Source organism: Schistocerca serialis, chromosome 7, assembly GCF_023864345.2.
Source record: "Schistocerca serialis cubense isolate TAMUIC-IGC-003099 chromosome 7, iqSchSeri2.2, whole genome shotgun sequence".
Taxonomy (NCBI): Eukaryota; Metazoa; Arthropoda; class Insecta; order Orthoptera; family Acrididae; genus Schistocerca; species Schistocerca serialis.
In genome coordinates, this window is record NC_064644.1 from 335,221,587 (window position 1) to 335,241,587 (window position 20,001).

At 37.4% G+C, this 20,001-nt stretch overlaps 1 protein-coding gene across 1 annotated transcript in view; it reads left to right on the forward strand.

Annotated features, from left to right (window-relative positions):
• LOC126412538 (putative Ras-related protein Rab-33) overlaps positions 1 to 19,592 on the forward strand; it is a 119,758-nt gene extending 100,166 nt beyond the window's left edge. Inside the window, exon 4 of the mRNA XM_050082182.1 lies at positions 16,223 to 19,592. Within this exon, the coding sequence (XP_049938139.1) occupies positions 16,223 to 16,447 (225 nt within the window). The 3' untranslated portion in view covers positions 16,448 to 19,592. The remainder of the gene's footprint in view (positions 1 to 16,222) is intronic.
• Positions 19,593 to 20,001: the final 409 nt, after the last annotated feature.

Consider the following 20,001-nt stretch of genomic DNA (forward strand, 5'->3'; position numbering starts at 1 on the left):
TCATACTGCCTCTACACTATAAATTGACGATTAGAGATGAACCTGACTTTTCACCAGTTAAATATAATCTGACTTCATGGCAATATGATCTAGGATTAACGTTTATGCAATGCAGATTTACAGGTTAAGTGGGATCTAAGATCATTTTCTGTCTTAACCTAAGGTTAAATGCTTTATACAGTCAGCCCATACTGTGTCATTTGCTAATCTAATTTCCTCAACATCAAGAGTTTGACTACCCTTGTTTTATTTTTGTTCATGGACATCTTGTAACCTCCATTCAAGACAATATCCATTCCATTCAGCTAATCTTCTAAAGCCTTTGCTGTCACTTGTCACAATGGCATTACCGTCAGCAAATCTTAAAATTTGTATTTCCTTTCTCCAAACTAGAAATCTTTTTCCACATATCTCCTTAGCTTTCCTTAGTGTTTGCTCTGTGTACAGATTGAATAAAATCGGGAAGAAGATGCAACACTGTCTCATTCATTGTTTTATTCATTGTTTTATCTTCCTTCATCTTTTATTTCTCATAAAGGATTTAGTTTAATTTTAATTCCTCATACAGCTCTATTTGGTTTTGTAGTAAGTTTCTGATATTTTATTTAATCATGGTGGCCTCTTCATATCCCTCCAGGGCATAAGTGTATCAAGCATATAGCCTACAATAAATATGAATTTGTGCAAAGAGATTTCTGATGTTCTCCTCCTCCCCAGTGCTGAATGTTTGCTGCTGGCTTCTTGGGTAGTTGCTGATCCTTTTTTGTTATGACTGTTAAGCAGAAATGTCTGTCTACCTCTTCTAACTTTTCATTTGACAGCAGTGATAGCAGTGATCAGTGATGCTGTAGTAGCCTTATGGTCACCGATTCCTATCTCTACCTTCACAGAACCCAAAAATGTCGGCCTCTTCATTGACATTGACAATGATGATGACAGCAACAACAACATCATGTGTATTTCTTAAGGCAAACTGTGCACCAGTTTGATGTATGGCTGTTGAGATTAAACGTTTGTTGGCAGACAACCCTAAGGCCACATCCCCTACCCATGATGTAACGATGTGTAGTCAATACAGGGTCATTGAAAAAAATTTTTGTGTGGATGGGTGGTTTTTTATATTAGAGGGTCTCAGGAAAGTACAGAAAGGGTTTGTTTCAAAGGGTGCAGAGGAAACACAGGTTGAGAATAGACCTAGCAACAAGCAGTACTGTGGCTGTAAATAGTCGTAGCTGTGCTGGGAAAGAACCAGAGCTCCATTGGTTAATAGAAAGCACTGAAGCTCAGATTGTTATGGATACTGACAGCTGGCTAAAGCTGGAGAGAAGTTCAGCTGAAATTTTTACAAATGTCTTAATGGTGTTCGGAAAGGATAGATTAAATACTGTTGGTGGTGACATGCTAGTCACTGTTAGAAGTAGTTTATCTTGTAGCGAAATTGAAGTAGGTGGTTCCTGTGTGTTACTATGGGTAGAGATTATACTTGACAATCGGAATAAATTAATAAATGGTTCCTTTTACTGACCCCCCAACGTATATGATTTAGTTACCAAACAGTTTGAAGAAAACTTGAGTCTCATTTCAAATAGGTATCTCACCCATACAGATACAGTTGGCAATGACTTCAATGTGCCCTTGGTATGTTGTCAAAAGTACATGTTTAAAGCCAGTGGTAAGTATACATCATCCGAAATTGTATTAAATGTTTTCTCTGAAAATTATTTTGAACAGTTAGTTCAGGAGCCTACTCAAAGTGTAAATGGTTACAAAAACAAACTTGACCTCTTAACAGAAAATAAGCAAAAGCAAATATGAAGCTCGTGACTGGTACAAGTATCAACGACCACAAGCTGGTTGTAGCAAGACTGAGCTCCATCACATCCAGATCCATCAAAAACAAATGCAAAATATATCTGACAAAAAAAGGGGGGGGGGGGGGGTCAGAGAAAAATGTGCTTGGCGCCTTCCTCAGAAATAGTCTTCACTCCTTGCAAATGAACTATGTAAGTGTAGATGAGACGTGGCTTAAATTCAAAGAAATAGTATAAATAGTATCAGCGGCAATTGTGATATTCATACCATATAAATTAATAAAAGATGATACTGATTTGTGGTACACAAAACAGATTTGCACACTGTTGAAGAAGCAATGAAAAAAAAACTTGCCAAATTTTAAAGAATGAAGAACTCCAAGATGGATGATGTTTCACTGAATTTTGAAACTTGGGGCAGACTTCAATGCAGGATGCTTTTGATAGCTTCCACAACAAAGCTCTGTCTTGAAATGTGGTAGAAAATCGAAGGAGAGTCTGGTCATATGTAAAGTACTCCAGCAGCAAGACACAATCTATAACTTTAGTATGTGATACCAGTGCTAATAATATCATATCTCAAAAGCGGAGAGTTTCTAGACACAGTTTTCCAAAATCCCATCTCCAAAGAAGATGAAGTAAACATTCCAGAATTCAAATCAAAAACAGCTACCAATATGAATAACTTAGAAGTAGATACCTCGGTGGAGAGAAGCAGCTTCCGTCACATTGCGAAGCCAAGTCTTTTGGTACAAATTGTATGCCAGTTAGGTTCCTTTCAGAGTATGCTTATAAAATAGCTCCATACTTAACAATCATATACAACAGCTTGCTAAATGAAAGACCCATATGTAAAGACTGGAAACCTGCCCAGGTTACACCAATAATCAAGAAAGGAAATAGGAGTAATGTGCTGAATTACAGGCCCATATCACTGATGTCAATTTGCAGTAGGATTTTGGGACACATAAGTGTTTGAACATCATGCATTACTCGAAGAAAATAGTCTATTGACATATAGTTGGACAGATTCATAAACTATCATTCTTGTGAAACACAATTAGCTCTTTATTCACACGAAGTAATAAGTACTATTGACAGAGTATCTCAAATTAATTCCTTTTTTCTAGGTTTCCAGAAGCTTTAGACTCCATTCCTCACGCGAGAATTCTAATCCGATTGCGTGCTTATGGAATTTTCTCAGTTGTGCGACTGGATTTGTGGTTTCCTGTCAGAAAGATCGCGGTATGTAGTAATAGAGACAGAGTCATTGAATAAAACGAAGAGATATCAGATATCCCCCAAAGAAGTGGTAGAGGCCCCGATCCTAATCTATATAAACAATTTAGGAGACCATTTGAGCAGCCGTCTTAGATTGTTTGCAGGTGCTGCTGCCATTCACCATCTAGTACAGTCATCAGAAGATCAAAACCAATTGCAAAATGACTGGGACACAATATCTGTTTGGTGTGAAAAGTGACAATTCACTCTAATAAGGAAAAGTGTGAGGTCATCCACACGAGTACCAAAAAGGAACCCATTAAACACTATCTTGTATGAGGGACAATTGCAGCCATAAATAGACACCTAGAATAATAGCCGCTTAGCTGCTCTTGTAAATAATTTATTTAATGACCAGTTCCATAGCTTAGAAGTCACATCATCGGGTTAGATCAATTAAATTAGAAAAAGTATTTGCTGCAGTTGTGGTCTATTATAGTTACAATCAGTAGGGAGAAATATAGCAAATTACTTACATGATAAATCATGACATTAAACTTGCAGCATGGATGGGACCAAACATTCCTTGTCTCTGAATAAATGATGCAATTAGTCTTCTAATCTGATGGTTAATTGGTTATGTGTGGCCTGCTATCATCCTTTCCAGATTCATGGTAAGTATTTTTAATTTCTGATGGGATGATCCAAACCATTATTGGTTTTATGTCACATTAGTTTGGGCGGATATTTCTTGACAATTCTTAATGTTGTAAAGAAATTTCTTAGGCACTCTTGAGGAATCATGGACCCGTGCTTTCTGCTTACCTGAGGAATCGCTAATTTTGTCATTTATTCATACACAAGGAATGTTCAGTTCCATCCATGTTGCAAGTTTAATGTCATGATTTAACACATATGTAATTTCCTGTGTTTCTCAATATTAATTGGAACTACAGTAGAGCACAATTTTAGCAAATACATTTTTAATTCAACTGATCCAACCTGGTGATGTGGCTTCTAAGCTATGGAACTGGTGGGTCATTAAATAAATTATTTACAAGAGCAGCCAAGTGCTTATAATTCAAGAAATCAGTTAAAGTTCAGTTAGATGATAAATCACACAAATCTAAATGCTGTCAATTCAACTAAATACCTAGTAGTTACAATTAAGAAAACTAATATGGCAATGATCATATAGATAACATTGAGGGAAGGCAAACCAAAAACTGTGTTTTATTGGCAAAATTCTTGGAAGATGCAATAGATCTACTAAAGAGACTACCTATGTTATGCTTGTCTGTCCTCTCCTAGAATATTGCTGTGCTGTATGGGATCTTTATCAGATAGATTTAATGGATGACATTGAAAAAGTCCAAAGAAGTGCAGCTTGTTTTGTATTATTGCAAAATATGGGAGAGAGTGTCATGGATGTGGTAACCAAGTTATTTTATTAGTGCCAACCACATAGAGATAAATTATTATCAAAATAAAATAAGAGAAAGCAGAGCTTGTACAGAGAAATTTAAGTGTTCATTTTTCTCCACATGCTGTCGGAGAGTGGAGCGTTAGAGAAATAGTCTGAAGGTGGTTTGATGAGCCATCTGCCAGGCACTTAAGTGTGAATTGCAGAGAAGTCAAGTAATGTACATATAGATTTTGTACCAATAAACAATTAGGGACTATCATGGGGAGAAATAAATTTAAAAAAGGTATGCAATGATATGAACAACTTAAATTGGAAGGAACACATACAAAATGTTGTGGGAAAGGCTAACCAAAGACTGCATTTTATTGGCAGGACACTTAGAAAATATAACAGACCTACTAAGGAGACTGCGTACACTATGCTCGTCCATCCTCTTTTCGAATACTGCTGCGCAGTGTGGAATCCTTACCAGATAGGACTGACGGAGTCATCGAAAAGTTCAAAGAAAGGCAGCACGTTTTGTATTATCGCGAAATATGGGAGAGATTGTCACAGAAATGATACAGGATTTGGGCTGGACATCATTAAAAGAAAGGCGTTTTTCATTGCAACGGAATCTTCTCACGAAATTCCAATCACCAGCTTTCTCCTCGGAATGCCAAAATATTTTGTTGACACCAACCTACATAGGGAGGAACGATCACCAAGATAAAATAAGGGAAATCAGAGCTCGTACGGAAAGATACAGGTGTTCATTCTTTCCGCGCACTATACGAGATTGGAATAGTAGAGAATTGTGAAGGTGGTTCGAAGAACCCTCTGCCAGGCACTTCAATGTGATTTGCAGAGTATCCATGTAGATGTAAATGTAGATATCTTCTTCTGAGAAACTGCTACATTCTGCCTGGGACTACATTTTTGCAGTCCAAAAATCTGTGCAACATCCCATAGTAGCAGAAAAGCACAACAGTCTTGAAATTCTGTAAGGGCATTGTGGTTGCAGAGATATAATGAATATGGACACAACAAAATCGCAAGAGAAGTGGATAGTTGGAGAAGTCACATAGGTAAAGAATATAGAGAGAAAAAAATCTGCAGAAAACTACAAAATTGCTGCTTTCGTTTTAACATTCAGTTCATCACTACTTCCTGAATTCATCAGTGTTGGATTTGTTCATCTAAAGATAAGACACTTTATACTAAATCCAATGTGACACCATAAATGGCACTTCAGTAGCATGCAAGGAGAAAACAACTTATAGAAAGTATAGGAAAGAAGTCGATAAAGCAAGAATATGCTGTTCATCCCCAGAAATGTGGTTAAGTTTGCCAAATGCATATCTTACATGGAGTTGGAATTGTACTGTGTACACAAAACAGAAAAATATCAAGAAATAATAGTAAACATTGCGAGCAGCATGTACCGAAACCGAAAAGGACCATTAGGTTCTGCACAGCCTCTTGCTTTCGCCCATCAGCTTTATGAAAAGCAGCCACAAAAGTTTGTATCCTCATGCAAACACAGTTATTAGACAGCTCCGGAAACAATAGTACCTACAAAAGCATTTTCAACAACAACCAGAACAATAAAATAAAACTCCTTCCTAACTAGAGCTGTGAGAATTAGGTAACACACAATCTGAGTTACACTGCAAAATCACTCTTCTTTCTCAATCAAAATCCATCCAACAAAATCAGAAAATCTCTGTGAAAGAACAAGTCACAACCAAAGAAAGGAGCAATGAAACCATTACTAGTATTATCAGATTGTGTATATGCTGATACTTTCCGATTACTTCACAATGTGAAGAAAATTGGTCTGGTGGTGTATGATGATAAAATAAAATACAGAATGATTAAAAAATAAAGGACACATTTCATGCAGACAAACTTTGAAAGATAGATACACCCAACATTAGCAACATGCATTGCCCAAGAAACGTTGAAACATTAGCCCATTTCACTCCACAAAGGAATCAACAGGTCCCTGTTTATTAAATTGACATCTTCAACAATTAGATTTCTCAGATATTGAAGAGTTGCTGCCAAAGGTGGAAAAAAGGCTCTTGTCATTGAAGGTCTGAGGTCGGGTGACCTGCGAGTGCAAAATCAATGAACAATATCTTGTCCACTTCTTCCAATCTAACATTGTGGGATGGTGTTTTTAGGATAATGTCACACATCAAAGTGAAAGTGAGGCTTCGTGCCGTCATGCGTAAAAATGAAATCATTGGAATGTCTGTGAAGTTGAGGTAACAAATAATTGTGCAGCCTGTCCAGGTATGTCATTCCTGTCACAGTTTCCTACACAAAAAAGAGAAGTCCATAAACTTGTGAATGGAAATGGTAAAAAACACATTCAGTTGTGGTGAGTCTCTTTGTTGTTCAATGTCAGTGCCAGAATTCTGTGACCCCCCAATTTTTTGCATTATGGCAGTTTATTTTATCTGACAGATGAAATGTTGATTTGTCCAAAAAGATGAAGTCATTCGGAAAAAATGTCCTCTGCCGTATCATGGAGAACTGAAATGCAAAATTCGCTCCTTCTGTTATGGGCGCCAGAATGCGATTGCTGCAGTAACTGCAACTTGTAAGGCATCATATGCAGGCATCATTTCAGAACAGGCCACACCATTGTTTGAGGATGTTAAAGTTCCTGGCCTAACCATCTTGTGGACTTCTGAGGGCTCCATGTGAATGCATCTTGAATCTGCTTGACCCCTTCATCAGATGTGCATGGCCAACCACTGCTCTTCCCATTGTATATGTAACCAACTCCCATTAAATTGTTATATGCCATTCTTAAATCTGCTTGTGCGGAGGTGGCTTCTTGTGGAATCAGTGGTGGAATGCATGTTGCAGTTGAACAATGGATTGACTTTGTGTAAATTCTAACACACAAAATGATTTCTCTTTTATTATAGTCGCCATGTGGCTATATCAACAGTGTAGCTGTGTCAAACTTTGAACTTTCGTCTATCCAGAGACATGTACAATGTGTTTCTGTCTTTATATAGTTTGTCTGTAATAAACAACTGAAATCTTTTCTTTGTTTTTGATTCACCCTGCATCTTGTTGTATCATGCTGTAAAGCTCTCCTTCCGTCCATTGTTGTTGATGGGCATACATTTGAATGTGCTCAAGAATTAAAGTACCTGGGATCCATGCTGCATAATAAAAGTGAAGTGGTGAAAGAAGTGCATTAACGAATAATAATAGTTTGTTGTTAGCCTGAACAGTTTATTCCGATCACATCTAATATCACAGAAGAACAAGATTCAGCTGCACATGACACTTGTACAGTCGGTACTTATATATGGTTGTAAAACCTGGGTGACATCAGCAGCAACTTAAGAAGCCACTTGTGCCTTCAAGAGAGAGGTACTTCGAAATAGCTATCGACCTGTCTATAATACCATTGAAGGTAAATGGGAATTAAAAACAGACGACGACCTGTACCAGCAATTTGGAAAGTCACACATTGCTCAAATATTAGGGCAGAAGGGGCTACAGTGATTTGGCCACATATTTTGAGTTGATGACTCACTCCCATACCGAGTCCTCCCTTACCAGCCTACTGAGAAATGTCCCAGGGGATATCCAAGGATGCAATGGAAGGATTGAGTACTAACAATCCTTAAACAAGTGGGTCCCACAGTGGTGGAAGGCAATGCTAGAGACTGGCAACAATGGGTTGCCATCTGCGGTATATATCTCCTCTGTAGTGACTGACTGACTGACTTCTCTTTTTTAATTTGCTTTTTGTGATGTGTTCCTTTATAGTTCTTTTACAGTGTGCAGCTTTTTATTTCCTTCTGTATCGTTGCTTTTGATGATGATAATGATGATAAGGATCTAAGATAACAGGTGTGTTGCTGCATCTTCTATCACATAATCCACTTGATGTTGCTGCTCTAGGAGACATCATTGATCAACTCTCCTTGCCTTTTCTCCTCCTATTTTGATAATTTAATGTACATCATGAGAAATGATGCTCCGTCCATTACTGCTGAGTATAGGGAAATCAGCACACTTAAGTACAGCAAAGAAAAAAGCCTCGGCTGTTGCTTTATCACTTTGTTCACCTTCCATAAACAGTGCAGAGCAGTGGTGAGTTTCAGATGACATCCATTTGAATGACCAGTTACCTGTTTTTATTAGTATGTCTGAAAGGAGGCCACCATGATGGCTTCAAAGCAGAGCCAACTGAGTACTGCAAGGTCAACTCTCTACATTTGCACTAAATGAAAGTGTTCTGGACTTAGTGGATCATGCCTCTAAAATGATCCATCATGCTGTAGAAGCATTCATCCCAGTCATCAGGAAGAATCCCCTGATTGAGTGACGGATGCCGTACAGAGAGAGAAAGATGGTTCTGTGGAGATTCAAACACAAGTCTGCTTAAAATATGACAGCCTTAGCGGTGGCAAGAACAATAGCCAGACATAATTAAGGACACCAAAAACAAATGATGACAATGAAAGTCTTGGCTTCTGTTAACTATTTCACTCGGTCATCAGAGGCATTACAGGTAGTGTTATCACAACCACAAAACATGAAATTCCTTGGTTAATGACCAGTCATGCCTCAAACTAACATTAAATGCAAGCCTCAATCCTTGTCAATAAATTACATAAAATCATTAAAAGCATCAGCAGTCCTAATTATACTAGACAATGTACTATCTGTCTTGATTGCTTTTTTATTGTATAAACTTTATAACTTCTCATGTTTCATTTATGAAGTCAGTTAAGAAGTCAATTGCAAGATGTACGTATCTTACAGCACAAAACGTTACATGCATATATCTAAAATTGAGACGCACTATATTAAGAGGACATTGATACACAGTATCACATCAAATGTTGCTGTGTACAAAAATTCCGTTAACTAGTGCTACTGTTTAGTGATCTGGCTGCTTTAAGTAAAACAAGCTGTGGTCATTAGATGGCATTAGTGCAGATGTGCAGTCAAATGTAGCATTAAAGGTTTTATTGTTTTGCATACAGTCATTTACTATAATAGATAAATAAAATCTATAAATGTAATAATAATGTGCTATGGAGTAGAGTGACTGTGGAATGAAAAACATGACACAAATTTATGAAATAACCAAAAGTTCTTTTAAAAAGGCACATGTAAAAACTAAATTTGTGTAAAACAGGAATGGTGTAACATAAAATTGATTTTATTTTACATTTTTATGTTATATAGAAAGTGCTTTAAAATACACTGGTGTCCAAAATTAAAGCGACAAACTGCTATTTTCCTGTTCTGTGTGTAATTCACGATATAATCATACAAACTGTCAACAGTCGTCTTTACTATTGTGTTCTGCATGGAAAATGGCATTCCAATCAATGGTCAAACGCACCAGCAATGCAATCAAGGCACCTATCAAGTGGGGTAGCGTTATGGCACAGAGAAGACGCCTACAGACTCACTGCTGTGGAGGGCCATAGGAAGAATGGAAGCAGGAGAGTCGCAAACTAATGTGGCCCAATGGCTTAATGTGAATCATTCTGTTGTTTCTCAGCTGAGGCAACAGTTTATAGAGATGGAAACTTTATTCCGGAGACCAGGACTGGGCCGACCACGTGTGACATCAGAAAGAGTGGACTGTTGTTTGGCTGTAAGGACACAATGGTACCGCCTCACTACTGCACTGCAACTGGCATCTGACTTTGCAGCATCCCATGGACGTATTGTATTGAGGCAAACATTGCATAGAAGGCTTGTTGGATACCTGCTGTATGTTTACCTTTGGAGTCCTTCACGGAAGGGCATGTCTAGAGTGAAGCCGTCAACATGCCACTTGGACGGCTAAACGGTGGGGCGATGTTCTTTTCACAGATGAATCCCAGTTTGGTCTGGAGAGTAATTCTCGATGGATTCACATCTGGAGGGCACGTGGAACATGATTTTGGGGCCCAAACATTGTTGAAAGAGACTGATATTGAGGAGAATCCCTAATGATATGGGCAGAGATTATGTTGACCACTCAAATACCTCTTAATGAAATTTTATGGTTAAATCAGCAAGATTTAACTGCTGTCAGGTACCATGAGGAGATCTTGGGATATCATGCGCAGCTGTTGTGGGGTCTGTGGGCCCAGACTTCATATTGATGGACGGTATGCTCGACATCATAGAGCAAAGGTGGTTGACGTTCTTTTGGAAATGGGAGATGTTGCATGCATGATGTGGCCTGCTCGCTCTCCCGATTTGAATCCCATAGAACATGTCTGGGATGCACTAGCGAGATGGGTTGCATCACATCAGCATCCACCAGCCACTCTCCAAGACTTGTGAGCAGTTCTGCAGGAAGAATGGGCATTATTGCCTCAACATGCAGTTGATGACAACATTCACGTCATGCCTCATTGTTGTCAGGCCTGTATTGGTGCCAGAGGTGGTCAAACCCCATACTGTGCACATTAACCAGTTGTCAGAACGTGTGTGAAAATCTTTTAAGTTGTGAAAAAATAAGGAACATTTTTGTCTAACATTATGCATGTTGTAGTTGATTCTGTTCTGTATTATTTATGTTGTTTCTACTGTACTATCACCTGTTTATACTGTTTTGTGACAAAATAAACACAGCCTTGCAAAATTTCCATTTGTTGCTTTACTTTTGAACACCAGTGTATTAAAATGGAATATTGGACACTGGTATCATAGTAGTATATTTTTATGCATGTAAATTGGTAGTACTGACACTTTCACTGAAGGCAAGTAAGGGCCATCAATTGTGTCTCATAATTTTACAGTAATCTCAAGAGAATTTTCATTTTGAGGTAATTGAGTATAGCTACAGGAGGCTGAGCTATTGTACACTGGAAAGATCTGATTTGATATATTAGAAGTTATAAAATTCAATAAACAATAAAGAAATTAAGAAGTACTACCGAACAAAGTCAAAAATCAACAAGTATTGTTCACTTCTACACGCTAGCATGCAATCAACTTGACTAAACTAAACCAAGAAGAAAGTGTTCCCAGAGTATCATAGACTGAAATGTGTGATCAGCTACTTATCATGCACCATGTGAGGAGGAGTAGACTGAAGTACCTATACTTGCCTAAATTAGGACACCACACGTGATAAGTACAGTTCATAATAAAACATATTTAATATTGTCTCATTATATGGTATTTGCTAATTCAGCTATTAAGTTATAAATTAAATTTATTTGATAGATTTTTTTCTTTCTTTTCTCTCCAGAATGCATAGTAAGACCACAAGTCCACACTATTGTATAATGCATTACTTCATATAGGGCACTGCAAAAGCACAATCTTCAGAAGGTTCACTCTGTGGGTGAATTGGTTACATCAACTGGTTTCACTTACGTAAGAGTAGATTCCATAAAACTGAAGCTACTTTCATAATATGTTGCGTGTATTATTACTCAATGCCACTGGCTGTATCACTAGTATACAGTGAGTTGAACATAAACCAAAAATAAAAAATAAAATGAAATCACTTTCATTTCTTAGTGAAAACGTGTAACACAGTCCTGCAGATAAAATGGTTTTAAGTACTATATGCTATGTGAAATGTCCATATCCCAAAATTTGACAAGCGGCCGCATGGTGACCCCAACAGTCACAGAGGTAATGGCTGTGCATAGGTCAGGATGAGGCATGCTTTCTTTTTCTGACCCTGTGTTGAGAGTGGTGGTGGTGGTGGTGCCTGGAAGTAAGCAGTGGACCACTAATAAGACATCCCCGATTGAATTAGACTTTTATTCGTGCTAGGTGCAGAGGTGTGGTTGCTGCTGGGGGAGGGGGGACCTTGACCCCGAGATGACATAGTGGGCTGCAGAGCTCAGCGAACTGCCAACAACAGGCAGCAGCATGCCTAGGCAGTGCCACTGCTCATGTCAGCAGGATAGCAGTAGCTGGCAGAAACCATTTGCCATGGCCAATGAATGGCAGCCTAGTCCAGGTTGCTGGCCCGCTGCAGAATGCAGCACATGGAAGGACAGTACTCAAACTGTAGCCCCCAGCATGACTGACATCAAAGGCATGTGTCTGCCATAGGTGGTGATCAGTGATAAGATGGTCCACAAGGTCCAGAGTGCAGCGACAGGTTAGCATGGTCTGGTCCAGTCCAGATTCGAACACAACTCACAAGGGAGGTGGATGTACACAGAAGGTAGTCACCCAGGGAGAGGAAGACACCAGGTAGTCTGCATACTATCTTTTTGCTGCTTAGGTGGTTCTACTTTCATGATAATAGACCATTGTGACTATTATTTCAAGTGGTCCCCTTTGACTGGCACAGCATCTCCCAGAGTTCGACTACGCGCTGCCAGAGATCAGTCCTTATCCGCATTGCCTTTAACATTGCAAGTATCATCAACTTTATGAATCCCTTGAGCTTCAGGTACATATTCCTGAAAGGATTCAGTCTTGTCAGCATGATCATTAGCCTCACAACAACTTTTTCTCTTTCTTTTCTTCCTCCCTCACTCCTCTCAAGAAGGTGTCACCATTAAAGGTGTCGACTAATCTGCATTCTTCTGAAATAAATGTGTCTGTTCTACTTCATTATCCACAACATTTGCAAAATAACTAACATTGTCAGTAGCTTCCTGCTCATCCTCTGCAGTATCTGTAACAAAATTACCATCTACAGCAGCACTTGGAAATTGCAATTCTTAGAACAACTATTGAATAGTTCTTAGTCAACACTGTATCAACCCTCTGGGTTTTTCTGATTTCAAGACCCGTTTGTTGTGTATTCTTAATGCCAGAAGCCTAGTTTGGTTTGTAACCTCACTCAGCTCTCAAGCAAAACCATTATGCTGCTGGCAAAAACTAAGATATTAGTTGTTCTATCTTTCCTTTTGACTGCTTTTAAACCTTCATCCATTATGAAGATGAAGAGGTGGTGAAAAAAAACTTACTTTCCATTTTGAACCTGAACACATTGTAAAACCAGTTCATTCAGGTGGTGATTTATGAGGGTCTTTCTTATGCATCAGGCTTCTCTGTATGTGTCTGATGGTACATGGTCATTGGCTTTCTTAATGTTCAGAAAAGCAATTATAAGCATTTTATTTTTCTTCCAGTTCATCCCATAAGCATTCTTGTTGTAAAGATGGGGCCAGTAGTCGATCTTTGAGGTTGAAGCCCATATTGTTGTTCATCAAGTGTGGATTAAACAGCTTCCTGAAGAATGGACTCAGATTTTTAGACTCTGGGATAAAACTTAAAACTCTGTAATTGATGCACTTCTTCCTGTCAACATTTTTAAATAACGGAATAATGACTCCTTTCTTCTAGCCATTGAGTATTGCATTTTCTTTCAAATTCTGTTCATAACTCACTACAGTCACTGCTGCCTGATCTACCCAGGTGCTTCAATCATTTCTACACTGAATTCATCTGGATCCAGCAGACCTGTTCTTTCTCATTTTGGATACCATGTGCCCTCTACTTCAAGTTACCCGCCTTTACACGACCAGAATTGTGTAGGTCGTTGCCCATAGGAGTCTCTCTCCATTACAGTTTAGCAAAGCATCAAAATACCTTTAAAACTTCTACAGTATTTCAGTTTTTCATTTGTTACCTTACCACTAGGAATTTCTTCTGATTCATTTCGAGTTCTTCTGGTCTCTATGGTGCTTCATAATGACACACAGACCGTGGCTCAAGGGTCAGTTGAGACCTACCATTGATCTGATGATGCCCGACCATCACCATTGGTTCGTGTAATTTTTAAACTTTTTTTTTTTACTCTTCTTTCACTCCATCACATAAAGGAGAGATTAGGCCATAACTTAATTCTTTTATGCCCAGTCTAGATAGCATTTGGACAGTGGGATGCCAGTTTGGCATAATAAGCTGTCTCATGCTAAATTACTTTCAAATTTGTGGCCCTTATGTACTCACAGTGAGGGATTCACAGCCTGTGATACTAGAAATTCTGTACTCCCCTACTGTATAACAATCTTTAATTCTCATTTTGTGTTATCCTGCTAGCAAGATTTTTCTGGTATTTCTGACTTGTAGCTACAACCAACTGTTGAAGTCAATTTTTCTAGCCTAAAAACTGACAGTCTCTTATCTATGTGGGCCTTTTCAACATTCTCATACTACAAGGCTGTCTCTTTTGGGTTTTCATATGCAGCTCAGATAGCTATGTTCTACATGTACCGTACCTACCACAACCAATTCTACATGACCTACCACAACCAATACCAGAGTGTTCCAATTTACATTTACTGATTGTAGATCTTCTCTTGGTAATATCCTGTGAACACCTTGCTTGTATTTTACCTATACAGGTGGTTCAGTATGTTGGTGAGATTTTGTTTTTGAGATTCATTTATTGGGATCTGTGAGGCTTGTTCCATACAATATATACTACTGATACTTTAAAGTATGTAGATCTTTACTGGCAATGACATTAATGTAGTTCACCTTCTTCCATACTCTTTGATTTGTCAGTATGTAATCTATTACTGTACCAATTTTCTCATCCTAACTATTTCTCATTATCGTACAGGAATCCATTACCTTGATGAAGGTGTTGCCCAGTGACAATTTGTTTTTCATTCACAGGTTCAGTAGATAGTCTCCCTCTGCATTTCTACTTCCTAGCCCATGAGAGCCCAATATGTATTCATATCATGTTCATTATGAGCCACGCTGTGCAGTAAAACCATCTGCTTATTAGATTTTCACAGTCCATGTGGAATTCCAGGTTATGAGGAGTTTGGCATTTTCTTCTTTTGAATGTCCTATTTGTGATGTGTTGGCTTGGAATATGCCGCAGTTTTATATCTCAACTTATTGGACAGTTTTGATTACCCTTTCACTAAGAAAATGAACATAATTGCAAGCATCTATGTCTTTATGTAGTAGATGTCCCAATTCCATGCTTAGACTCTGTTTCATTTCCAGACCAGTGGAGTCTGATCTAAGATTTCTTCCATTTTCTTCCACTTTTTTCACTTATCTCCAGAAGCAGAGATTTTCTCCTGTCCGTGACACTGACCATCTCTTCAATTTTGTTTTGTCAACTTTAGAGTAATCACTGTACCCATTATGATAATCTACCTGTATTTGGTTCTGGTAGCTGGTTTAACAATCAGGTGTAAATCAAACTCAAAAGCTTGACATTGCTGCTGTGAGCTTTCTGTTTCACATCTCAAGCTCATTTTTGTTTTGAAAGCATGCTTTAATCCACCGGTCACTAGCTGCTGGTATCATGGGTCCATCAGAATCCCTTTAGATGTCACTTTTCAGGGTTCCTATAGGGTGTGCACAGCTACCATAATGGTCCAGGGACTTGTTCTTAGTGTACCCTCCCCACCCTCTCTCTCTTACACAGGTAATCCCTGACATCATGTCCTTGCACTTTCTTCTTTACCAGTTTTGCTGCAGTCTAGGCAGTGAGCAACTGGGGTCTGTGTTCAGCACATCTGAAGATAACAGGGAAGCTATCTCATTGAAATATAATCATGAAATATGACAACATTAACTTGGCTGCCAACTCTGAAGAGCCTAAAATATATATTAAATGTGTTAACTGCACAAATCTGTTGCACAAAAGATAGCATAAGTCTTTCTTGATAAGGAAAGAGAATTTTTATGAAAAAGGAATACTCCTAGTAGTTGGATGTTACAAAGATAACATTTGACATGGTCCATCTTGCTGTATTTTTGTCAGTAAAACTGAGAAAAATTGATGTGAATAGTTTTTACAACCCAAGTTTTAGAGTTTTTAATATTTGCTTTATATTTGCAGCTCTTCGAAACTTCTGCCAGAGATGAAAGTGAATGTGATAATGTTGAAGCCATATTTCTAACTTTGGCACATAAACTAAAAAATCATAAGCCAATGATGCCACCAAATAATGCACAAAACAATGTGTCTCCTGAAGCATTGCACCGAGCAGATGTTATCTCCATCACACGAGAATCAACACACACATATTCATCTGCAAGTAGTGATAGCTCTTGTTGGTGTTAATTGTGCTCTGAAATGGATAGTTGTCGGAGATGTTATGCCTAAGAAATTTGACAAATCCTTGGAGAGATTGTATATTTGAATTGAAAGTTCTCTGTGCCAAGGTCTCTTCATTGACTATCAATAATATACTGAGTTTCCTTTTTGCAAGAAGTGTGTAATGTTCTGAAATTTGTGATTCATTGTTAAATGAGATTTTCATTGTAGGCTATAATTAAACAGAATATGAAACAGTAAACAGAGAACCAATTGTGTTCATTCATACATATTCAATTTGTAGAATACATTTGTAATTACTATTAATATTATTTTGTGATTATTATTTCTTTGCATCAGAAATATATTTTATGTAATAGTTATCCTCAATTATGGGTTTTATAGTTTATATATTAATATATTGTAATGAACTGTCTTGTATATTGATAAAGTGTGAGTAATGTACAGGGTGAATTTTTGTAATAACGCTGCCATTTCTTAAGGGTTCTAAGTGATCTAATGTGTAGATTTCATTGTACATCTACATTCGGTCTCTGATGGTGAGGCTGTATTAAGAAATACCCTGTTGAGGATGACTACGTAAAGCATGATTTATTAATTAAGTATTTAATTCTCAACTGTGATATTCGAAGACTGTCACGCATTGTGAACTAAATGTATGAAAAAGTAAACATAAAATGAAAAGCAATGATTGACAATGGGTAAACAGTTTTAATAAGTGAAAATGGCAAAGTTTACTGATGCTCAGTGTTGCTTTTTTGGTGAAAATATTTACATATGCAAAACAGTGTGTTAAAAGCTACATTCAGTTTAGAATAATGTCCATAATTTTATATTATCTGCTTGATGGGTGAAAAAAATCCTGCATTCAAAATATCAGCCAATTTCTTCAAACATCAGTAGTGATAAATTCAGAAAATTCATTCTTCATTGTAAATGAATATATGCACAGTTTACAAAGCACTGTATAGTACAGTATAACTGTGGGTTTGTAATTTGTGAAAACAATTGTTCAATTGAAAAATTATTTGTGAAACGTATGAATTCATTCTTTTGGTTGAAAAGAGGGCTGTCATTCCACATTTCTGCTGTAAATTATTAGTCTGAAACATTAGGTTATTGTGTGAAATGAAACATCAAACATGAGAAACAAATCATGTAACATTCTGTTGTTTGATATTAAACCAAATTAACAGTTGCATTATCTATATCTAAGTACAGTATATATTCTGCAAATCACTGCACAGTGCAGGAATTGATTGTGGCGAAATTATTCATATTAAAGAGAAGGCCCTGTATTATGTTTCAGCACAATATACACAGTGAATTGTCCATATCAGCGCACTTGGTGAAGTGGCTGGGGGGACTGCATCTGATAAGAAACTGTCAAAGAATACTGGTGGAACATTTTTACTGCTATTTTATACTTAAAGTACAAAAATAATACATCGTTTCAAATAGGCTGTAGTGTTATGAAGCTTTAAGTGGCTTTTTTGAGCTTAATTATTTCTTCGATTTTGATAATAAAGCTCAATGACCATTATACTTTGTTGAGTGAAATTATTGCATCTGTCATATATTATTGAACATGACAGCTGTGTTCAGTACTCACTGTAATTATAGTGACAGTGACTTTGAAATATGCTGGTAGATTGTTGCAGTAACTGCTTATAGAGGGGACCCTTGACAGAAGGTATAATCTACATTTGTTCTTTGTGAATCAATGTAATAGGGTGTTTGGATGTTCATGATTCACAAGAACATCTTTATAAAGATGTGAGTGAAAATTTTCATTCACATGGAGGATTGAACCAGGAAAAGTGTTCATGGACCATTAGCCTAATGTTTTCTCCTCCCATTCTTCTGACATTGTTATAAGTTGTTCTCTACCTCTGTTTCTTATCTGATATAACCTAACCCTCTCTTCAGTGAAACAGGAAAGGCAACACGTTCTTTCTTTCCCATCTAGTTAAATATTGTCATGCCAAGTGGAACCTTTTCTCCACTGTAGATTGCTAGCTGGGTTGGAGAGTGTCACATACTACTGGGTTCATTAAACAGTTACTTTTAAAATCTGTCAGTCTCCAGATTCAAGTTCACTCTGTGCAGCTCCACTGCAGAGTGCCAGCTGGTATCCCATACCTTTATAATTGACACTCACCTCTTGTGTCTGAGATATAGACTGCCATGCAGTTTTCATAATTGATTTCCCAATGATGGTGATGTTTACCCATACCATATCCTTTACCCACAATAATGTGTAAACAGTTCAACTGTCCCATTTGAGAAATATTCCCACATACAAACTGAGAGTCATTCCTCTTCAAAAATAAGCGATATGTCAATTTTTTTGTCCTCAACAATAACAAATGAAGTTTTCACAGGGAGACTGTTCCACAGTTTATATGCTTACCATGTCAGCACATTACTCAAATTCTTCAAATGTTGTTTACTATCAATGCATGTCCAGTGCGTAGTTTAAATAGTGTGTCTCAACTACATAATTAGGAAAGTGATAGCTTCATGGACCGCAACTGACATCCTGTCCATATTGTAGTACCTGGGTCCTCTTAGTGGTTTCTGGTGTGAATGTAGGTTGATATTTTGTTTATAGGATTACTACTACTGATATGCTTTAGTAGCTGCCAGCTTACCCAACTGTATAAAATAGTGAGTTTCAGAGGTAAAGTCCGTCCTGTAGGAAAGTGGCAGCCAATATGTAGCAGCATTGTTTTTCATGTGCTAGTCATCGTACATGGGACGAGAATGGTGGGGTAACATTTATGTTGTTTTACCACTAGATATTTCTGTTGCTTCCTTTTCTTATTCTTATATATAATCATAAATCAAAATTTCTACTGGTGTCCTTTACGTACTGTAGCTGACTGTGTTACCAACTATTATTATCTAGCTTACTGTGATTTATGACAAGAACAATTATCCATTCATTTAATGTTATCTGTTTGCATGGATTTTGTTTACAGAAGTACTTTAAAGGCAGTTATGTTGATTTTTGCACATAATCATTGAAAAGCTGTGTATGCATGGGACTGTGTAGTAGAAATACTCTGCTCATTTCTCATAATATGTATGCTTTATCAGTTTGTATCTTAATAAAGAGACAGCAAATTAAAAAAAAGCATATCTACAATATTCGTGTTTTATTTGTGACAACCATTTCAAGTGTAATTTATTATCATACAACTGCAACATCATTATTGGCAGTAATAATGTCATATTTATTTATTTATTTATTATATTTTTGAGTAAATAGAGCCTGAAGCAATTCCTGTTGCTAATAGGGGGAACAGCTATGACTTGACAGATTTGTCCCAATTGGCAAATTCACACTGAACACGCTTTCTATGACGAGTATTTATGTTCTCAATGTTCATTGAAAGGATGTCTTTATGGAAAAAGAAGTGCTCCATCTGTCAATATTTTCAAGAGTTGGGAACCAGAAGTCTGTCATAATGCAAACTTTCTTAGTAAAGAGAATGAAATAAAAAGTTCAGGGAGTTACGTGCTCATGAATATATACAAAATGTTTCAGTGAACTA